This window comes from Amaranthus tricolor, chromosome 6, assembly GCF_026212465.1.
Source record: "Amaranthus tricolor cultivar Red isolate AtriRed21 chromosome 6, ASM2621246v1, whole genome shotgun sequence".
Lineage (NCBI taxonomy): Eukaryota > Viridiplantae > Streptophyta > Magnoliopsida > Caryophyllales > Amaranthaceae > Amaranthus > Amaranthus tricolor.
The window spans coordinates 27,827,944-27,848,727 of NC_080052.1; the positions used below are offsets into that span (position 1 = coordinate 27,827,944).

Here is a 20,784-nt window from a genome sequence, read left to right on the forward strand (position 1 = left end):
GGATACCGAATAATCCGGATCGAATATTTCGGATCGGCTTATTATGAACACCCCTAATCGTAGGTACATGCTAGCCGTTACACTAGCTTCTTCTTCTTCCTTATGCTCCTTCGTTGGTTAGCCCTATTCCTTTTGGTTATAAATACCTATAATAGTCATTTAAAACATTAAAAAAAGATGCTATTATCAAAAAATATGTAAAAGTCAATTTATTTAAATATAATTAATAATTAAAATTAATTTCGACATTTTTTTCTTATTGATATGATAGGCAAAAAACTTCTTGGTAAAAGCCGGAAAATTCGATAGCGCCGCCAAAGCCCCCTGTAAAATGACACACAATCCACCAATTATTATTTATTAATCAAACGCCGGCGTTTACCGCCTTTCTTCTCCGGCGAAAGAAAATCCAAAAATAATGTAGGCGGAGAGTTTCTAAGATAATTTCCATCTGCCTAAGCTCTGAAATCTTTAGAGAGAAAAAAATGGAGGTATTTTTCTCTCTTCCTTTAACATTCGCAATATTACTTAAAAATCCAGCCATTTTCGGCTCTTTTGTCTCTTTGCGCCGCTTCAATTCTCTCTCCTCCGTAAATCTTGATTGTCCTTCTCATCAACGATTCATTTCTCGGTAAGTTGATGCTTCTAGTGCTCACTTTTCATTTTTTTCACATTTAATTTTTGTATGTTTACAGTGGAAATGTTATGGTGACTGCTTTGTATTGATTAGATCGATTTTTAAAAATAAAATAATCTTGATTCTTGAGTAATCTGTTGTTACAAGTGTGATAATGTCTGCACGTTTTCTTGTGCAACTTAGTTTCAGAGATGGAACTTTGAACATCTGTTGTTATAGGCGATAATTTTTTTGCATGTTAACTGTGAAAAGCTTACTAGAATTGAGTATTATTTGGTTTATTAAGTTATAAGAGTAGTAATTAAACTATTAAGTATAGCCTAATTTTCTTGTGACAAACACCAATAATTCGCATTTTGAGGTTCTGTGTGATATTCAACATTGAAGGAGATTACGGGAATGTCAGAGTGATCTCTATTCTCTATATAAGAAAATATAAGAATTTTCCCTGGAACCTAAGTGGGAAGTGTTACTGGTGAACTTTTGTCATTAATTACTTAGCAATTGGAGTTGTAAGTTGTAATTTTTGTTGGATTATGTTGGGCCACCTACAACGATCTGCGTTAATATCATATTATTTGCTTTGGGTTAAGCTTGCACGGATATGTACTACCTTCCCTAAAGACCTCATAGTAATTTGAAGTCAGATCACCGACTACATGCTTATCAATTCTGTCTTATTTTCCCACTTGGGAATTGGTATGCCACTTAATAATCCCCTCTCAGACCAAGGATCACATTATTTGTGTACTCTCCTCCAACAATATAATATGTTTCCTTAGTACTGCGCTTCACCATATGTTCCACTTCCTTGACCATCATGTCAAGAAGACTCCTGATAAAAGTCACCGAGATTATATATATCTATTGCAAGGTCACACTGACAACCAGCCCATACATGTGCCCACCAATCCAGCATGTCACCACTGTGATGCTCCAATGTAGACATATTTTCCCCGGTCGAACTTTCGGCTCTTGATACCATTTGTTGGGCCCATCAGCTCTATTAATGATCCGCATTAGTATGATATTGTCCACTTTGGGTCAAGCATGCATGTATGTGCTTTTGGGAACCTTCGAGAAACCAAAAGACCTCATACTAGTTGGATCACATATATGCTTATTAACTCTTAAACTTTTCCCTCGTGGGACTTGGGATGTCCACTCAACAAATTATGAGACTGAGATCTTAAAGTGATGCATTAGTCAAAACCTAATCCAAGAACGTGCTTATATGGACATGTATGTCCATAGGTCTCACTTTCAGCCAATAACCATTTGTTCAACATACATTTGGTGGATTGGAGCTTGCGATATTTTCTTTTCGAAGTCAGAATTTCAGTAAGCTTAATGCTTACTACACTTCATAATTGTTAACATTTGGGTTGTGTATATGCTTGTACATGGAGTACTTTGAGACTCACATGCATGCCTGTTTGAAAATCTACTTTTTCTTAACCTTAGATGTATAAAAGAAATATTTTTACTGGGATGGAGCTTAGGACAAGCTATCTTAAGTATGATCATGAGCTCATATTCAAATGTTCATGAAAGTCACTATCTTTTATCTTTCAATTGGTGTTTTGGAGAATGAGAAATCAATATTATCTTTATTCTTTTTGAATGCACTTTAGTTTTGTCTATGTTTCAAGGATTCAAGTACTTGTGTCAAACACAAATGTGTCCAAAATCCAAATGCCTAAAATCCCTTGTTGCTTGGTTTTTTCTTCTTCTGGTCACACCCTTTTTCTTTTGAATGCGTCATGTATACCATTATGTTTGTATAGTCTATAGTCTATACTTTATGCCCTTATCTTTTATCTTTTGATTTCCAGTATTATGTTTGTGTTAAAGTTGTGTCTATTAGGGTCACAAGGCAAGTTTCATATTAACCTTGTACAGCATTGAATACTCCACCCTGTTGTCCTTCATTTGCTATGTGTGAGTCATGCGAATTCATGTGTTGGGACTTGGGCTTGTATGTGAAGGCCCCCTTTTGATACTCTATGGCTCGAGGCTTGAGTACTTTGTGCAAAAATGTCCCATATCGCTCTTGGTTTTCATCCTATCACGAATAGATAAGCTGCACCATACATTCTGAATGTTGGACTAATTTGGACTGTGACATGAAGCTACTTAATCATATGACTTGTGAGCTTGATGCTTTTTGACTTCTAATGTGGACTTGCATGTTGAATTTTCATCTAGAGCTTTTTCTCCTAAACTTATTTTTACTCCAACTCTGTGTTAGCAATTAAGTTAAATTAAGTTCAAATCACATGAGTTGAAAATCTGTACTTTAAAAATTTCTTTGAGACAACGAAACCCTTCCCACTCTTCCTCAACCCAATGGGATATATCATGTATGTTGTACTTCTGCTGAAAAGAAGAGGGATGGGATAGAAGCATGTAATCTGAAGCCTTACTGTATCTCTATTTATGTCTTAAAATCTGTGAGCACTTATCATATTATTGCATAGAAATTATGTTGCATACTCAATGTGTATGTACTGTCCACTTTATATGTTCTTATTTTTAGATCAATGAACGGCAACTGATATGCTCATGCTTAATGATGCATAGGGGCGAAGCCAGAATTTTGATTTAGAGGGGGCCAAATAATCGATATATTAGCAAATTATTTACTATATAAAAAACGAGTTAGATTATAAAATTTATTAAATCACATAGATTAAAATAAACTTGAATCATAACAAAAATTATATTCAGCAAATAAAAATGAAGCTTCCCTATAATTATCCCATTTGAAATGAAAATCTAGTGTTTTTCACTCTATTGCTTACCTAGTAAGTCTCCAAAAAATAAAAATACTATTAAAATTAAGATAGCAAAAAAATAAACACACACTAAAAAAGATAAATGTAAAATAATGTAAGATAAAAAGTAATGACATTATAATATAAATTTATTAGTTTATAAAAAAAATATATGTTAACATTAGGATTTGATCCTTTAACCTCAAGAAACAAATGTGCAACTCCAACCATTGAGCTATAGTAATTTTTGTTATATTTTTGCACTCTTAAAATTATATGTCATATATTGGTAGGGGGGCCAAAGCTCAAAATACAAATAATTGCATTTTCGACAAGGGGGGCCGGGCCTCCCCCAGCCATAAGGTAGCTTCGTCCCTGATGATGCACTGTGTTATTTGAGACTTCACCACTCTGGGTTGTTTATGCAACCTTTGTCTTCTCTTCCTCTTAGACTCTTTACACCCTTTTTCTTAACATCCTGTTGGAACCATTTTTTATGAAAATTTCTTTTGTACTTCTAGTCTTGTTTGAGTGTTGAGGTGCATTAGTACCTGGAGGAGACAGTCTGGACTTTTTTAAATGTGTGCATAAAATTACTGATTTTTGCAGGATTCTGTGATAAAGATACTTGATATTTTGTATCACGAAAGACACTGTGCAAGGTTCTTTGTCCTGGAAACCATTGCAAGAGTTCCATATTTTGGTGAGTCCTGTTGCTTCTTTGTGCATTGTTGTATAGAGTTCTATTTTTCTTTAAAACATGGAAAAAAAATTATTAGAAGTGTGGGTGCTGCAAGCTCACAGTTTCCTCTGTCTAGATCCAGGATTGCCACATGGCCATTGCTAGCATATGTTGAAGCTAACTTTTCTAGAATAGTGTTCTAGAAAATATAGAGTATTTTACGAATATTTCCATTATAAATCACTCCTGTCATGAAGAGAACATTCCCAGAACTTATAAAGATAGGAGGAGGGCTGCAGGTAGTGTGACAGAGTACTCAATTGAAGAACTAAGTCCAATTTGAGCTTGATTAATATCACAATGAAAGTATGCCTGACTTAAAACCATCTTATTGATTATAGTTTTTGACTATTTTCAGAAGTTGGTAATGTGGTCGAATATATAAGTTTTGAAGAACTACTACTTTACTTATTATGCTGCACGTTCATATTTGTTGAAATATGATACTTTGTTTTTCTCTTGTCATTATTTTGAATGACCTTTTTGCTTTCTGTACCATTTGGTTGAATAATGGTTGATCTGCCTCTCTTTTGAAAATATGAGAAAATTTTATGGGATATTGTTTTAGTGGGAAGTACCTTTTAAATTTTTGCTTGTTGGAAAGTATCTTATACTAGTATGTATCTTTATCTATCAAGTAAGGCCTTCCTTTTTTTGGTAATAGAGCACTTTCCTGCTGTTTTCTTCCTTTTTATGGCTGAAAAGTGGTCATCTTTGGTTGGAAGACGGAAGTTATTCTTATTACCAGAAGGTTAACTTTTTTCTTTTTCCAGAAAATTGAATAAGGTATTACTTCACAATTAAACCATACATATTATTTACTTCTTCACTATCTTATAAAAGTACTTCCCCACAAATTTTCTGGAGATTTGTATTTTCTATTGATTATTTAATGTGGCAAATAACCTTGCTCTTGGCAGCATATATATCGGTGCAACATATGTATGAGAGTTTCGGTGTTATTTTAGTATTGTGTGTAAATTGTCTCTGTATTAAAGAGTTGTAATGATCATCTTTATGATTCACGGTATCCCGATTGGTTGGTGTTTCAATATTATGGAGAGGCAAAGAAGGGCTGAGGTGTGTTTGTAGAGTTGAAATCACCGAGGTAGGTAGTAAGGTTATGCATGGATGTATACTCATCATTTTTTAAAGTATAACTGTGCATGAAGATCCATTATGTATTCAGGTGTCTTGTCCTTGTACTTGAATCTTATCTATGCAAAAAGTTAGTTGTGCTCCATGATATATATGTTCATTTTGAGAAGAAATACTGGGGTTCAGGTCGTTTAGACTATAGACACTGAGGAAGAGCACAACTTAGTGTCACCGTTAGTTCCCATGCCAACAGAGAGACTAGAGTCAATGGTCTTTTAAGCTTTATATGCCATCAGACATTATTCCTTTTCTGGTGAAAATTTAATTTTATGTGAAATTACTCCTCTTTAATAGATTGCTCTTATGTTACTGCAGGAATTGGGAGGGAATACTTGGTGGTTTGATCGCTTCCTTGCTCAGCATATTGCTATATTTTATTATGTTATGACGGTCATCATGTATGCTATCAGTCCGAGAATGGCATGTAAGTAGTGAGCTCTATGTCTAGTGCTTCTTTTCTTTTCCTGCTTTATCACGGTTACTTGCGGCTTCTCCTAATTGATAATTATGGTGAATGGTGATTAGTTCTTGGCTCATATAACTATATCCTCTGGTTATGTATCTTTCATCTTCAGCAAACTTTACTGGACATAAGCGAATCGCAAAGAAACTATGAGTATATTTTGGACTTATATATATCTAAGCTGCTTTTTTAAACTTATAATTCCTGTACTATGCAGATCATTTCTCTGAATGTGTTGAGAATCATGCATTTGAAACTTACGACAAGTTCATCAAGGTGCAAAGAGGTGAGTTGGTGTTTGGGGCCTGGAGGCTTTGAAGCTTGACTGTCATTCCTTCCCTGTTGCTAAACACCTTTCTTTTCTGATTCTTTTTTTAACCCTTTATCGAATTTCTAATGCTTACGCCATGAATGACCTTAATTACACCCCCCCTCTCCCACATCTCATAGGCCGCCCCATTTATGATTATGAAGTAGAAGTTGATGTTGCCCTCTCCCACATCATAGGCCTGCACCTGATGTGGCTGTGAAATATTATACTGGAGGTGACTTGTACTTGTTCGGTATGTTTATTTATTAATATCAGTTCCGTTGACTGAAAATATTAGTTTCATTATCACTAAAGCGGTTTTGTTCTCGTATGAATTTTAAACCTCCAGAGTTCCTTGTTCCTGGAGGCCAAAATTAGGTAATTTGCTGGATTTGTCAATCTGTATTGAACTGTTTCTTAAGGTCTATTGCATATTTTCAGAACTCAACGGAACCTGTTGATTGAAATATCCTAATGGCATTATATGTGATCTTGTACTTGCTGCCAAATTTTCATTTTTGGTCGTACTTTGTTTTTGTATCTTCAAGTTGAAATTTTATTGTGTTATCCTTGGACCACGTTTAACTCATGTGCACTTCTTATTCATGTGACACAACCTATATGTTATTGCAAGGGTAAAGTTGTGTTTATCCAGCCCCTCCAATCCATTCATAGGTGGGAGTCTTGGTAAGATCACTTAATGAGTAATGATGACATTAGGATAGCAAAATGTTGTGGAAGTCTTGGACCTATTTCGAATTTGGAACCTTTATTCGAGTTCAAGCATCACAGGGCATATTTTATGCAGACGGGTGCACTCTTTAACACCAGTGTATGCTCATCAATGAAGTGCGAAAAGCGTATTTGAGGTTATCTAAAAATGAAGATATTGACAAACATTTGCTGTCTCAAATGTCAATATATTGTGAATAGGCTATGAGAATGGTGAAGAACAAACAAATATAAGATGCACAAAGAAACCCCAAAAATAGAGCACAACAACAATGGACACAAAACACAAGATGTATGAGGTATCTAAGGATACCTCCCTCTCAAACAATACTTACTTTCATTAATATATCAACATACATCAATGAGAAGCGACACACTAGCTTTGAGAACACACTCACAACGCAAAGACCTCACCTTTAATGGTGGTCTCACTAAAACAACCTAATACAAAGATGAAGGAACTCTAATGGTGTAAAACATAGTTTCCTGACTTGTATTAGTCTCTCACTACAACTAATAATTTCTCTAAGACAAATTTTCCCGCACAAAACAGAAAACGTTCTGTGTACGCAAGTTGAAGCTCACTCGACCCGAGCAGCCCTGCTTGACCACCCTAGCGAACCTGCTGACCCTTCTGATGAACTGCTGCATCTTGCTCGACCGAGCAAGCCTTGCTCGACTGGTTGAGCTCCCCTTCAGTGACTACTGTTCCTTGAGTGAGTTGCGGTCTTGCTCGAGCAATCCTTCACTTGAGCCTTACCATCACCAAGGCACACCAACTCATCATCATTCATCACTTTATTTAGTGACCCAAAACATATGCTTCCATACTCCTTTGCACTCACAACTTCATTCTCAAACGTGCAAGCCATACTCCTTTGCACTCACAACTTCATTATCCACCTCGGATGTGTTGCTAAATCCTACTATCCATCTCTAATGTCTTGTCCGTCCTATCTTTTAAAAATGTTGTATTACTCAACACTGGAGAAATTTATAACAATTGATGGTTGTCATTGCAGAAAATTTGTATGATGTATTCATGAACATCAGAGACGATGAAGCTGAACATTGCAAGACAATGAGAGCTTGTCAGACTCATGGGAACCTCTAGTCTCCTCATTCATGTTCAGTAGATGATGATTCGGAATGCGTCCTTTCTCAAGATTGCGAAGGTATAGTAGATTGTATAAAGAAATCAGTTACAACTTCTCCTGCAAAGAGTAATTGACATCTGACAGGCTGACACAGAATAGTATATATGTATACAAGAAATCATCATAATGATAAAAATTTAGCCAATAATAAGTTCATCTAGTTCTATAACAAGTACATATTCGGAAAATTTTCTTATAATCTGTACTTAAGAATGAATTTAGTAAGAATGTTGTGTTTTTACCTTCATATTGGCACTAAGGACACAGACAGGTGAAGTTTGAAGAGTTCAAAGATGCATCCAATTGAGAACTTTGGAGTTCAAAATATAGTTCTTGGCTTCTTTTCCTGCAGTGAATTATTTTTGTTGATAAATAAAGTATAATTTTTATTATCACCAAATAGTCAAGTAGTTAGTACTTAATTTTGGGTTACCGCCTTTTTCAAGGATTTGGACTGTACTTAATTGGTTGCTCTTTTTAAGAATACTTCTACCATTTTGTATCAACAAATCTTTGAGCCTTTTCATATCGATGATCAACAATGTTAACCAATAAAAACATTTGCTCTTATTGGTAAAAGACTGCTCATTTCTGTACCCATGGCAAGTCGCACGGCCCACTGCAGACATCAACCATATCCATGTTAACGCAATCGAGTATTGCCAATTTGATTCTTTATGTGGTAGTTTACCTTTTGCACTTTGCAGTGGTCATTCGTGATCGTGACCACCATCATGTACGTACCACATTTGGGAATCCTTGCTTTTTTATGCACTTGCATGGAGGGTTGATCATGGATGAACGGGTCCACCATGATAGATTTGGTCCTCTTCTCTCCAGCGTACTATTCCAATGCGGATTTGCTTTTTGTGTGGCAGATCTAATGCGTTGGATTTGCTGACATTATTAGCAACACAAATTATTGTATGAGATGGTCTTACCAAGAGAAATATCTTATATATGAATTGAATAGTCCATTATATACATATTATGAGAATATAAGCTCTTTGTTTGAAGTCGTCTCACTAAGTACGATCTTATACAAGAGTAGCTCTACTAGAAAAGCTAGCAACACCAAGTTTACGTTTGTGGCGTTAGATTTATTTTTATTCAAAGTTTACCATCGATCTTAATTCAATCAAAGCATGTACTATTTTCTCCTTATAAAATATTCCCTCCATTTCTAATATTCTTTCCGTTTAGAATATTCTATTTTGGAGAGAGAAATTTGATTAAGATTTTTAAGAAATATATAGATGATAAAATATATTCATGTGAAATTTTGTTAGATTCGTCTTAATATATACTTTTTTATTATATATTTTTTATAATTTTTTATGAGTATTTAGAGATATTAAGAATTAAAATTTACCGACTCTCTTATAGATTAGTGATAGCGAAAGCACATCTAAACTTCTAACTTTCAAAATTAAGTATGGGTATGGTATCAATATCACTTTTTAAATAAAAATCTTAAAATTAATAACTACTAATTCACATATAAATAAGAATGAATCAAGGTTTATATCCAAAATCAATTACAATATTTCAAATTAAAAATTAATATTTTGATGCTGTTTGTTATTTATTTCATATATTTCAGTTGACTTTTTGCATTTTTAAGGTGGTTATTAAATTTAGATAGGGGTAAAGGGGTGAAGTGCAGTTAATAGGTATAAAGATATAAAAAAGTTAATTTTAATAAGGAAAAATAATAAAAAAAATATATATTTAAAATAAAAATAAAACATTTAGAATAATTTAATCCTATAGGAAAATAGATTGCTTAAGCTGAAAAAGGAGGGAGTATGAAATCAATAACTTGCTATTCACGACTAAAAACTGGTCCACTCTACCCCTTTCTCTTTCACAGAAACTTTCTAAATAAGTTCTACTCAAGTATAGTATAAACCCAAAATTCAACCACAAACAATACAAATATACTTGTATAATTCAAAAGAAAATAAATCCAGAACACTAAAGATGGAATTTTAAAAATATACTTCTATAATTTTTATTTTATCTTTCGGAAAAACATTTTCTCTCAATTTTCATTTACTTCAGTTTGGCGCGAAAATCATGAAAGACGAAAATTCAACAAAAGACGACGGATCGCTCGCCGTTTTCTCAACAATCGATTGCGTTAATGGTGGTGTGAATGGCGATGAGCTCTCTTATGTACCGCCGTTTAATTTTTCAATGGTTGATAATGGCATTTTCAGGTCTGGATTTCCTGATACTTCAAATTTCCCTTTTCTGCAAACCCTAGGTCTTCGATCGGTTATGTAAGTAATATTTCTCTTTTCTTTTATGATATTATTTTTATTATTTTTATTTTGTTTATGATTGAACTTTTCAAGGAACTTTTAGTTTTTGAAATTTTTTTGGTGTCTTTTGTAGATGTTTGTGTCCAGAACCCTATCCGGAGGTGATCGCAGATTTCTTGAAAGATAATGGAATTCATCTCTTGCAATTTGGTATCGAAATGTACAAGGTTTGATTCTTTGATGGAAATTTTGTTGTTTTATATATATATTTAACTGAATAAGTCAAATGAATGGGAAATTGTATGGTTCTTAATTTGCAAGTAATATGGAGTAATTCGGCATTGTAGGGTGCAAGTTGTTTGTTGTCTTGTAGTTTACTGCATTTATTAGGCAAAAAATAAAAAATTAGTGGTACTGTGGAAAAAAAACATTTTTGATTTTGTATAGAGGGGTCTCAATTGGGCGCAACGAGTAATAGCTCATGCCCCTCTTGTTAAGGGCCCTATCAACGTATATTTTTTCTGTTTCACTGTACTTACTACATTTAACTTTTTACGTCAATTAATGTGCTATTTTGATTATTTGTATGTTAAACCGTGAACATCTAAAAATTATAAAATTTTTAATATCATAAAAGTACGTGATTAGACGATTCAAACAAAATTCCACTTGACTATATTTTTTATTACACATTAACCGCAATGTATAAAAAAAGCTTGAACGATTAATAATGTCAATATCCGCTATGTAGCAAATATTTCAGAACTGCGGAAGTACAAAGTATACCCAAAAAACTTTGATGATAAATTTTATGTTAATCTCATAATACAATCCGTCAAACTCTTGTGGCTAGCTAGTTATTCTAACTCTGTTTTTTCTTATCTTGTTCATATTTCTATCTTCTGCTCCAATTGTGATGATCACATGACTTTCACCAATTGAGTTATTTGTCCTATTTATTACTCCTGAGTAGACTTTTTTCATTTCATTATACAAAAGACGGAGCAAGTTTGGTAAAAACTTATTCATGCAAAGTAAAATTATGCTCAATTTCCGAAAATGTTCAAGATGACTTTGGTTTTGTGTAGAAGTAAATATAAGTTCTTTGTTGCAGTTTTTGTAATGTTAAGATGTTTTCACGGAAGAGTTTGGTGGCAGAAAAGAGAAAATTTTTTGGACATAGTGGTTGTGCTGAGTAATTGCTTTGTTTAAGTTTTCTATAGCTTGCTAATTGTGGACTTAGAAGAGAAGAATTTAATTTTTCAGAATTCAGAGTAGATCATAGTTTCTACAATGATACGCTAGTAGCCTAGTGATGGTAGTAACATTAGAGAAAGCTGTTAAATTGCTTGTATGAGATGTATGGCTATTGGCTTTTTAAATTTTGGTGGAATTGTGGAAACATGTTCATTTGGAGAGTAAGCAAGTTAATTTCTTGCAGTCGAGTTAATAAGCATCGCAAATTTGTAGTAGTCTTGGAAAATTTGGAGACTTGTTTAGCTAAAATGGAAATTGCTTGAGGAAGAAGTGTGGTCATTAATGTTGTACGTCTTAATAGCTTCGAGGTTGTGGAATCAATGTTGGTCGGTCTCCCTCTACCTAACATGGAAAGTATTTACTTGAAGGTAATGGATGTCGATTGTACCAGCATTACACGTATGCTTATGAAAGTTTGCATCAATGTAGATACTTTTTATGGCTTATCTAAATAAAGGTTATTGATCTTTAAATGGTGACTTGTGAAGCAACCTTGAGAAAGTTTTTCTTTGTTCGTTATTTTTCTTCTCTTTTTTTTGCTTTTTGTGGGTGTATGCGTAGCAGTATGTATGTTTTGATTAATCTCATGGATGTAACTGGTTTCATTTGTGCTATGGTTCAAGTGTTGCCGTCTCCCAGGACATATTTTCTATATTCCTTGAATTTTTCTAGTTTGATAGGTTCATCTACATAATGACTGCATATGTGACTTCACAGCCTTACTTCACTTTGTGACTGGACAAAGAATTAAGCAGCCCGTTATGAGCAGATAAATCTATTTCTGTGCTATTATGTTGATTCACCTACAAAATTAAGAATCTACATATACACCATTAACTTGTGAATCAGAGCTTGCGCAGCTGTGCTTGATTGATGAGGAAATCAATGGATAACATCTCTGTATCTGGTTGAATATGCACAGGAACCTTTTGTCAACATTCCCGAAGATAAGGTACGGGAAGCTTTGAAGGCCGTTTTGGGTATGTTGAGTATAGTATCTCTCCTATAGCATAAATGTCCCAAGTTTCATGAATATCACCCTAAATTATGTGGAGTATTGGTCCAACAGGTTTGTTATATTTATGGTGACATTGATTGAAATTCATGGTTATTGCGGTTACCTATTGTCAAAGCATTGTTCATTATCATATGAAGATTACATCCACATGACATTTTCTTTTCTTTTCCTATGTAACAGACACAAGAAACCACCCAGTTCTTATACATTGCAAGCGTGGAAAGGTATGCTTGCTTGATGGCTCATTTCCCTCTCTTCGTCTTTAAGTTGTTGTACAGTTGCATTTCGCATGTTATATACCATACAATTTTACGTATGCAGCACCGAACAGGGTGCCTAGTGGGATGCTTTCGGAAGCTGCAGAAATGGTGTCTATCCTCGATCTTTGATGAGTACCAAAGGTTTGCTGGTGTGAAATCTAGGATATCTGATCAGAGATTTGTGGAGATGTTCGACATTTCAAGTTTAAAAAACACCCCACTGCAATTCTCTTGCTCAAAGAAGAGAGAACAGGTCAAATACGCTCCAATGTTAATATCTTCAAATTTGGTTTAACTGTTTGATCACACAACAGAAGACAGCTCTATCGAAATGTTCAGGTATAAGCCTCAATAATGGATGATGTGTGCAATATTTATGTGCAAACTATTCAACTTCGATGTAAAAAAGCAGACGCATTTGTTTGAGTGAACTATTTCTGTACATCTTTATTGCTACTGAACTTAAATTCCCGTTGAATTTATCATTATGTTTAATTTGCTTCTAACTACAAATCTATTGAAGTAACTGTAATTTATACTCCTGTAAATTTCTCTTTCTTTAAACTTTTTACCAATCATGTATGGTCTAGTCCATAAAATTTGAAATTGCAAGCCAGTTCCAAACAACTTAATTTCATAAAGTCTAAACATCTTCACAATGCAGTATTATAACACCATAAACATTCCAAAGAGAAGTTCAATTAATGGACAAATAAAGTTGATTATAGTATAATTTATACAAGTTCAATTTTAACTGACTCATCAATATTATCTAGTAATATTACTATATTAGATCTCTTATCCTCTCATAGAAAATAGTAGTATTAGATCTTGTGCGATAGTCAAAACTTAAACCTAAAACAACAATTAATCACCAAAAAGAACATTTAACTATTTTCAAAAATCAAAAAATTGCAAAAGGAAAAAAAAAAAAAAAGAGAAAAAGAGAGCATCAGCAATGATAATTATCCACAAGGAAAAGATGAAGCTTTTCCGTTCGTGTCAAATTTCTGCAAAAATTATACCATCATGCGCTCCATCATATAATACAAGAATACTAATTCCAGATTCAATAAATCAAAAAAATAAAAAGAGAGATGGTGAAAATGTAGGCGAGTCAACAATCGAATCGTCAATTTAAAAAAGAACAAGATGACGACTGAAACGATATCTCGTCCTCGATTTAGCCTTCGTTTTGAATTGAAGGAAGACAATCATAAGTATATCTTCCCTCTCAAAGAATCAATGAAGGCTCATATTCATGAAATAATAGAGCATTTTAAAACTAAAAATACACACATTACTTTGAAAAACAAAATTTAATTTTATAGAGATACAGCTAAATGAATGTGATGTATGTAATTGAGAAATGAGAATATATATAGGAGGGCTAACAATTGAAGTAGCCGTCATTTTACTAACCCTAGATCCGCACTCGTGACTCGTGACTCGTGACTCGTGACTCGTGAGTACTCCTTTTGTGTTATATTTTGCATTTAGGAGGTTAGTGCCTTAATAGGCTGAACGAGTAAACGTATTACTACCCAGCTCTGATACTGATAATAATATTTTCTCATATAATATATTATTATTAAATATGGGTATTTTAGAACGGAGGAAATACAATCTTTTATAATTGTAGTTGTGGTTAGTTATAGTTGTACAATAATAGTGATTAGATAGTACTTTCTGCGTTTCTTTTCAAATGTCTTATTTGTTTTTTATTTATTATTTATCAATCACTTTTAATTTGTATCTTATTCTTAGTCAATGCATTAATACATAGTCAAAGGAAATTTTGTTTTCTCATATAATATATAGTTTTTAATTATACACAATTATCGTTATTAAATATCAAATTTAGTACATTAGCAAACGTACAAAAAGAAAATAAGACATTTGAAATGAAACATAGCGAATAGTATTTATTTAGATATTGAATTAATTGTGTAAATTAAAATTGTTTGGTAAAGATAGCAACCAAACTAATTGTTAGAGTATAATCAATTTGTTAAAAAAATGTAAAGAAAATCATAAATTATTACTTTTAATTTCAGAATGCTATAAGTTGTACCGTTTTAAAAATAGATATTTGTATCACTAAATGCTATTTAAATTACTATTACTTTACCAAAGTGCGACATTTATTAAAAAAAACTTTTTAGTTTAATTAAACCACTAATATCTACTTTAATTGTTATGTCAAACAAATTTGCATTAAATTTTTGGTTAGTGTATTTTTTTGTTGGAAGTTTAACTATCTTCTACACTTTTTTTATAAAATGTTCTAATCACTTTCTTAATCGTTTGTTTTCTTATAGAAGTACTATATATATATATATATATATATATATATATATATATATATATATATATATATATATATATATATATATATATATATATATATATTCATATTATATTGGAAAAACTACTTAGAATAATCAAATTTTTTTTATGACTTTTTTACAATGATTTCATCTATTGATTAACCATAAATAACTAAACTTTAGGGTAACCCGATGACTTGTTATAGTAAGTTTTATTTGTTTAAAGAAAAGGTAAGTTTTATTTGTTTAAAGAAAAGGATAAATTATAATAAAATGTCAAAAAATGCAAAAAAAAGTTTATTTTTTCATTATTCAACATTTTTTATGTAAATTTTTTATTTGTTTTCTCTAATTTACTTATTTGGTAAATTACCTACTATGGTAGGTCATCCAACTACCCAAGTTTATTGTAAGCAAATATCCTATAAAGTTGGACTTATTTATGCAGGGGCGAAACTTACTTGGGGACGGGTAGGGGCTTCGCCTCTCCTAGATTTTCGGCAAATTTTTTTATAATATACAATTGTTATTTTACATTTTAAAAAATTTATAACTAACAAATAAAAGCAACACAATTAAAAGAAGAGAACGAATATTTGAAATAAAATTTAAAAAATCTTATAAGTAATAATAGAGTATCAAATTAGGAATGAAATTATCATTTAACAACTGAACGAACGAAAAAAAAGAAAGCGATTAAGAGAAATGGACAAAATAAAAAATTAAGTTTATCATCCACAATTGAATGATAAAGGTTTGTTTTACATTTTGAATTGAATTTTCTTTTCTTTATTAAATAATTAATTTGAATAAGTGAATATTTGAATCACTGAAAACTCATAACAATAAAGCAATTAATTGTGAAGATAGTTTAGTAATATACATTTAGAGACAAATGACAAAGACATATAGTGTTAATGAGATTATAGACAATTTTAAAGTGTTAAAAGAACGTCAAGCTTTATTTTGATTAAAAAATTTACGTAATAATTTTTTGTTGTATCGATTGGCTAGATATTAGTTGAATTCAATTTTTTTTATCTACTCCGCCCCCCTTAAATTTTTATTTAAGTTTCACCACTGTATTCATAGTTAACCAATATATGAGATTATTGTAGAAAAACCATGATAAGATTAAATTGTTCTAAACAATTTTTCATATCATATATACCTATCTTTATCACTAATAAATTTCTAATTACTTTCTTAATCAATTGTTTTATTCTATCGACTAATCCAAAAAAAATTTCATGCTACATAACAATGTGGGGGATAAAGAAGTACTTTATTTTGTCCCGATCAATTGAATATTTGTTATTTTTTGTTTGTTCAGTTACTTGCTTTTTATCACATTTTAAAATGGTTCTCAATTACCATCCACACTTCTTTTTCTATGTTAATAAATGTCATACGTCCTTAATTTGTCACTAATATAATTATGGGTTAAATTTAGATGCCGTAATTTAGCTTTAATTTTTATTGTAATTTAGAATTGAATTTCGGTTATTATAATTATAAAATTTAGTTTAAATTTTACACTTTTAGCATCTCTGAGGTATATTCTTGAAAACATTTATTGTAATACTTATATATAGTCTTAAAAATACAACAAAAATTTTAAAAACGTATTTTTTAATTCTCATTTTTAAATATTGCAATGTTAATCTATTAAATATTGCAACTACTTGATGGTGAGAACATAAATATAAATATATGATATTGTAATATCTCGAGTTAGCTTGACAAAGAATTGATATTATTTTTTGATATAAAAATGCATCATTTTCTTTAATATTATGTTTGGAATTGGAAATAATTTTTATGTAAATGAAAGGAGGGGAAGGGAAGGGAAGGGAAGGGGGAGGGGAAGTCGAGAAGTGAAAGAAAGAGAAGAAATATTGAATGGAAACTATTTATAAATCGTGTAAACTCGCAATGAGTATATATCTTAATTCATACACTTTTGTCATTGTCTAAATACATTAATACTATATTATACTATATTTTAATTATTATCATTTATTTAATATTTATGTCAATTCAGATAAGAGATGAAAGGAATGTGTAGCAAAACAACTAATTCAAAGGAGAGAAATTACTTGTTTCTTGTCTGACGAATTAAAGCAAAGTACACATATTTTTTTGGAAAGGGCAAAAAAAAGGAGATGAGCTTCATACTTTCCTAATTCCAATTACCAACATTTACCTCTCTTAGGGTTTCGCCAACCATTTTTTTCCCCCTGAAAACACATTCATAAATCCCATCCTTGTCCCCTCCCATTTCCAGAATATTCGTCGAGGGGTGTTTTCCATTTCCACAATTCAACGCTTCCATCAAACCCCTTCACCATTTTCTTGATATCCTTAGAAGTGAATTCTTCTATCCAATGACACCAATTTCATTTCCAAATTGGTGAATTTTCATTACTTGTAAGTGGGCTCTTTTTGTCTCCCTTTTAATTTATTTTTCTGTTTAACAAAATACAACATTTTAGATTTCCCAGTAGGCGAAAGGTTATTTTAATTGGTATATTTTTATTGATATTATCACACTTCATTGTTTTTATTTTTCTGGGATAATTAATTTTGTTGGGTTTGTGGAGGAGAAAGGTTGAAATTTTATGGGGAAATCTGGGGGTAGAAGAAAGAAGGGGTCAGGAAACCAAGGTACAACTAGTGAAACTCATAACCCTAATGTTGCTAATAATGGTAGTATAGATTTGGATTCAGCTGTGTTTTTGAAAAGAGCCCATGAGATAAAAGAGGTAGGAAATAAGAGATTTCAGGAGAAGGATTATGTGGGTGCCCTTGAGCAATATGAGAATGCTATTAAGCTTATACCCAAAACTCACCCAGATAGGGCTGTATTTCACAGTAATAGGGCAGCTTGTTTGATGCAAATGAGACCTATTGATTATGATAGTGTAATTTCTGAATGCACTATGGCCCTTCAGGTTCAACCTCGATTTGTTCGGGCTCTTCTCCGAAGGGCTCGAGCTTATGAGGCTATAGGAAAGTATGACATGGCTATGGTTGATGTGCAAGCTCTTTTGGGTTCTGATCCTAATCATGGGGATGCTTTAGATATTGCTCGTAGGTTAAGGACGGCTCTTGGGCCTCGTCAAGAGGCTCAACAGGATCTTCAGAGTCGTCCGTCACCTGCAGCTCTTGGGGCTTCTGCTGTTAGAGGTGCGCCTATTGCAGGCCTTGGACCGTGTTTGCCTGCTAGGCCTCCACCTAAGAAAGGTGGAGGTGCTGGTGGTGCAGCCAATGGTCTATCTAGTAACAAGAATGAAAAGCCACTACAAGTTGTGACAACCGAAAATGGTCCAGATGTCAAAACACAAATGCCGAGAGTTGTTTTGAAACCTGCAAGTGGTTCTTCTAAGCCTAATGAGAAATCATTGAAGGATCTTCTAAAGGAACGGGCACCCACATCATCAGTGTCTGCACCCAAGCCATCTCAAGAGGCTGTTATTCAATGGAGGCAATTGAAGCTTGTTTATGATCATGATATAAGGCTTGCCCAAATGCCAGTGAATTGCAGTTTCAGGCTTTTGAGGGAGATAGTGGGAAAACGATTTCCATCATCAAAATCTGTTTTGATCAAGTATAAAGACAGTGATGGTGATTTGGTGACAATAACCTGTACCAGTGAGCTTAAGTTGGCAGAAACTTGTGTGGACAATCTTGTGCCAAAAGATCCAGAAAGTGACAAGTTAGATTCGTTTGGAATGTTACGGTTGCATATTGTAGAGGTAAACCCTGATCAGGAACCGCCAATACTAGAGGAAGAGGAAAAACCTTCGGAAAGTGAGGAGATTAAGGGAGATGAGAGTGGCTCTCATTCTTCACTCGGAGATTTAGGAGTGGATTCACATGAGATTGAGGTAGAAAAAGCAGATGATAAGGCATCAACAGAAATCCAAAAGGGGAAAACAGAATTATCAGAAGAAGCAGAGTGCAAGGAGGTGGAAATGGATGATTGGTTGTTTGAGTTTGCTCAGCTTTTCCGTAATAACGTTGGCATTGACCCTGATGCTCATGTCGATTTGCACGAGATTGGAATGGAGTTGTGTTCCGAGGCTCTAGAAGAGACGGTCACAAGTGAAGAAGCTCAACTTCTCTTTGATAAGGCTGCGTTGAAGTTTCAAGAGGTTGCAGCTTTGGCATTCTTCAACTGGGGTAATGTTCATATGTGTGCTGCAAGGAAAAAGATCCCTGTAGATGAAAATGCTTCGCAGGAGGTTAAGGCTGCACAACTGCAGAAAGCATATCACTGGGTTAAGGAAAAATATTCCTTAGCTAAAGATAAGTATGAAGAAGCTCTTTCGATCAAGCCGGACTTCTATGAAGGTTTACTTGCAATGGGACAACAGCAGTTCGAGATGGCAAAGCTTCATTGGTCTTATGTTTTGGCAAAAAAAGAGGATCTTTCGAGCTGGGATTCCATGGATACTTTCAAACTCTTCGACAGTGCAGAGGAGAAGATGAAGGCTGCAACTGAAATGTGGGAAAAGCTGGAAGAGCAAAGAGCTAACGAACTGAAAGATCCTAGCTCGAGCAAGGTGGATGAATTGCTAAAGAGAAGAAAAAAAGTGGGAACTGATGGTGAAGCCTCGGGTAAGATTCCTAGTGAGCCCACCCCTGAGGAATTGGCCGAGCAAGCAGCTGTAATGAGATCTCAGATTCATCTCTTTTGGGGCAATATGCTTTTTGAGCGCTCTCAAATTGAATTTCGATTGGGAATTTCTGATTGGAAAAAGAATCTCGATGCTGCTGTTGAATGCTTTAAGTTAGCAGGAGCCTCAGAAGCTGATATTTCTACAGTTCTAAGCAATCATTGCTCCAATGGTGATCCTGCAGGAGAGGAGAAGAAGGCTGATAATGCGACACAAAGTGCCTCTGCTGAAACCGTTGTGAAGGCTGAAGCAACATGATCAAAATTGATGATAAATAATCACCTTGCCAGATTTTAAGGCATGCTGTCTGATTATAACTTAGGTGCATATTGAGAAAGATTTTACTCTTCCAAATACATGGCCTGGGTACAAATGTTGATGGTCGGAATACTTGAGAAGTGAGTGGTTGTCGATGGTTTCTGGACAACTTGTTCGTGCCATGCTTACCTTCCTACAATGTATTACTTTTGTTTTTCTGATAATCCAGAACCTTTGATTGATAGTTTTTTTGTTTTCTGTTTGGCTTGGTAAAGCTTAATATTGATTTTTGAGTGCCAAGATTGCAATGTCTCGATCTTTGGCTTTATTCAGTAACAACTCTGAACCCATCCATTGATTATTATCTGTGTTCCACCGGCTTGCTTTGAGAACATGGTCTAACCCGGATGCATTTTCACACTAGTTTCTCTTCAAATTCTAGCAGTTTTATTATTATACTTTGAATTCTTCCTCGCATAGTCTTGTAGTCTTGCTTGTTTTGATTAGCTGTTTTTGTCAAGCGTCACTGCATGAAAGCATTCTCAAATTCTTTATATTTTTTGATGTGGATTCTGAGTCATTGCAGGATAAAACATGTTAACAAAATGAACATTGTATGGTGTTTGAAAACTACTTTAATAGCTGACGCTGAGCTTGCCATTGCACGAATCCACAAATCTTCTGCAGGCGTTATAGAGTCGAATGTTGAATTGTTGGCAAATCCTGCATCTTATCC

General features: G+C 33.5%; 2 protein-coding genes, 1 non-coding gene and 1 pseudogene across 3 annotated transcripts; 3 read left to right on the forward strand and 1 right to left on the reverse strand.

Annotated features, from left to right (window-relative positions):
* The first annotated feature begins 485 nt into the window (after positions 1-485).
* On the forward strand, positions 486-9,149 carry LOC130815732 (ubiquinol oxidase 4, chloroplastic/chromoplastic-like; annotated as a pseudogene).
* A 635-nt stretch (positions 9,150-9,784) lies between these two features.
* LOC130815332 (probable tyrosine-protein phosphatase DSP4) lies at positions 9,785-13,326 on the forward strand. The gene is made up of 5 exons (XM_057681770.1): positions 9,785-10,261; positions 10,377-10,470; positions 12,423-12,480; positions 12,699-12,742; positions 12,840-13,326. Exons 1-5 carry the CDS (start codon positions 10,056-10,058, stop codon positions 13,071-13,073), a joined length of 636 nt encoding a protein of 211 aa, XP_057537753.1. The 5' UTR covers positions 9,785-10,055; the 3' UTR covers positions 13,074-13,326.
* A 558-nt stretch (positions 13,327-13,884) lies between these two features.
* Positions 13,885-14,018, reverse strand: LOC130816768 (small nucleolar RNA snoR111). Its single transcript, XR_009043307.1, has one exon. It is a non-coding gene; the product is annotated as a small nucleolar RNA snoR111 (small nucleolar RNA).
* A 3,221-nt stretch (positions 14,019-17,239) lies between these two features.
* On the forward strand, positions 17,240-20,468 carry LOC130815021 (protein CLMP1). Its single transcript, XM_057681350.1, has one exon. It carries the CDS (start codon positions 17,730-17,732, stop codon positions 20,046-20,048), a length of 2,319 nt encoding a protein of 772 aa, XP_057537333.1. The 5' UTR covers positions 17,240-17,729; the 3' UTR covers positions 20,049-20,468.
* The last annotated feature ends 316 nt before the right edge of the window (positions 20,469-20,784 follow it).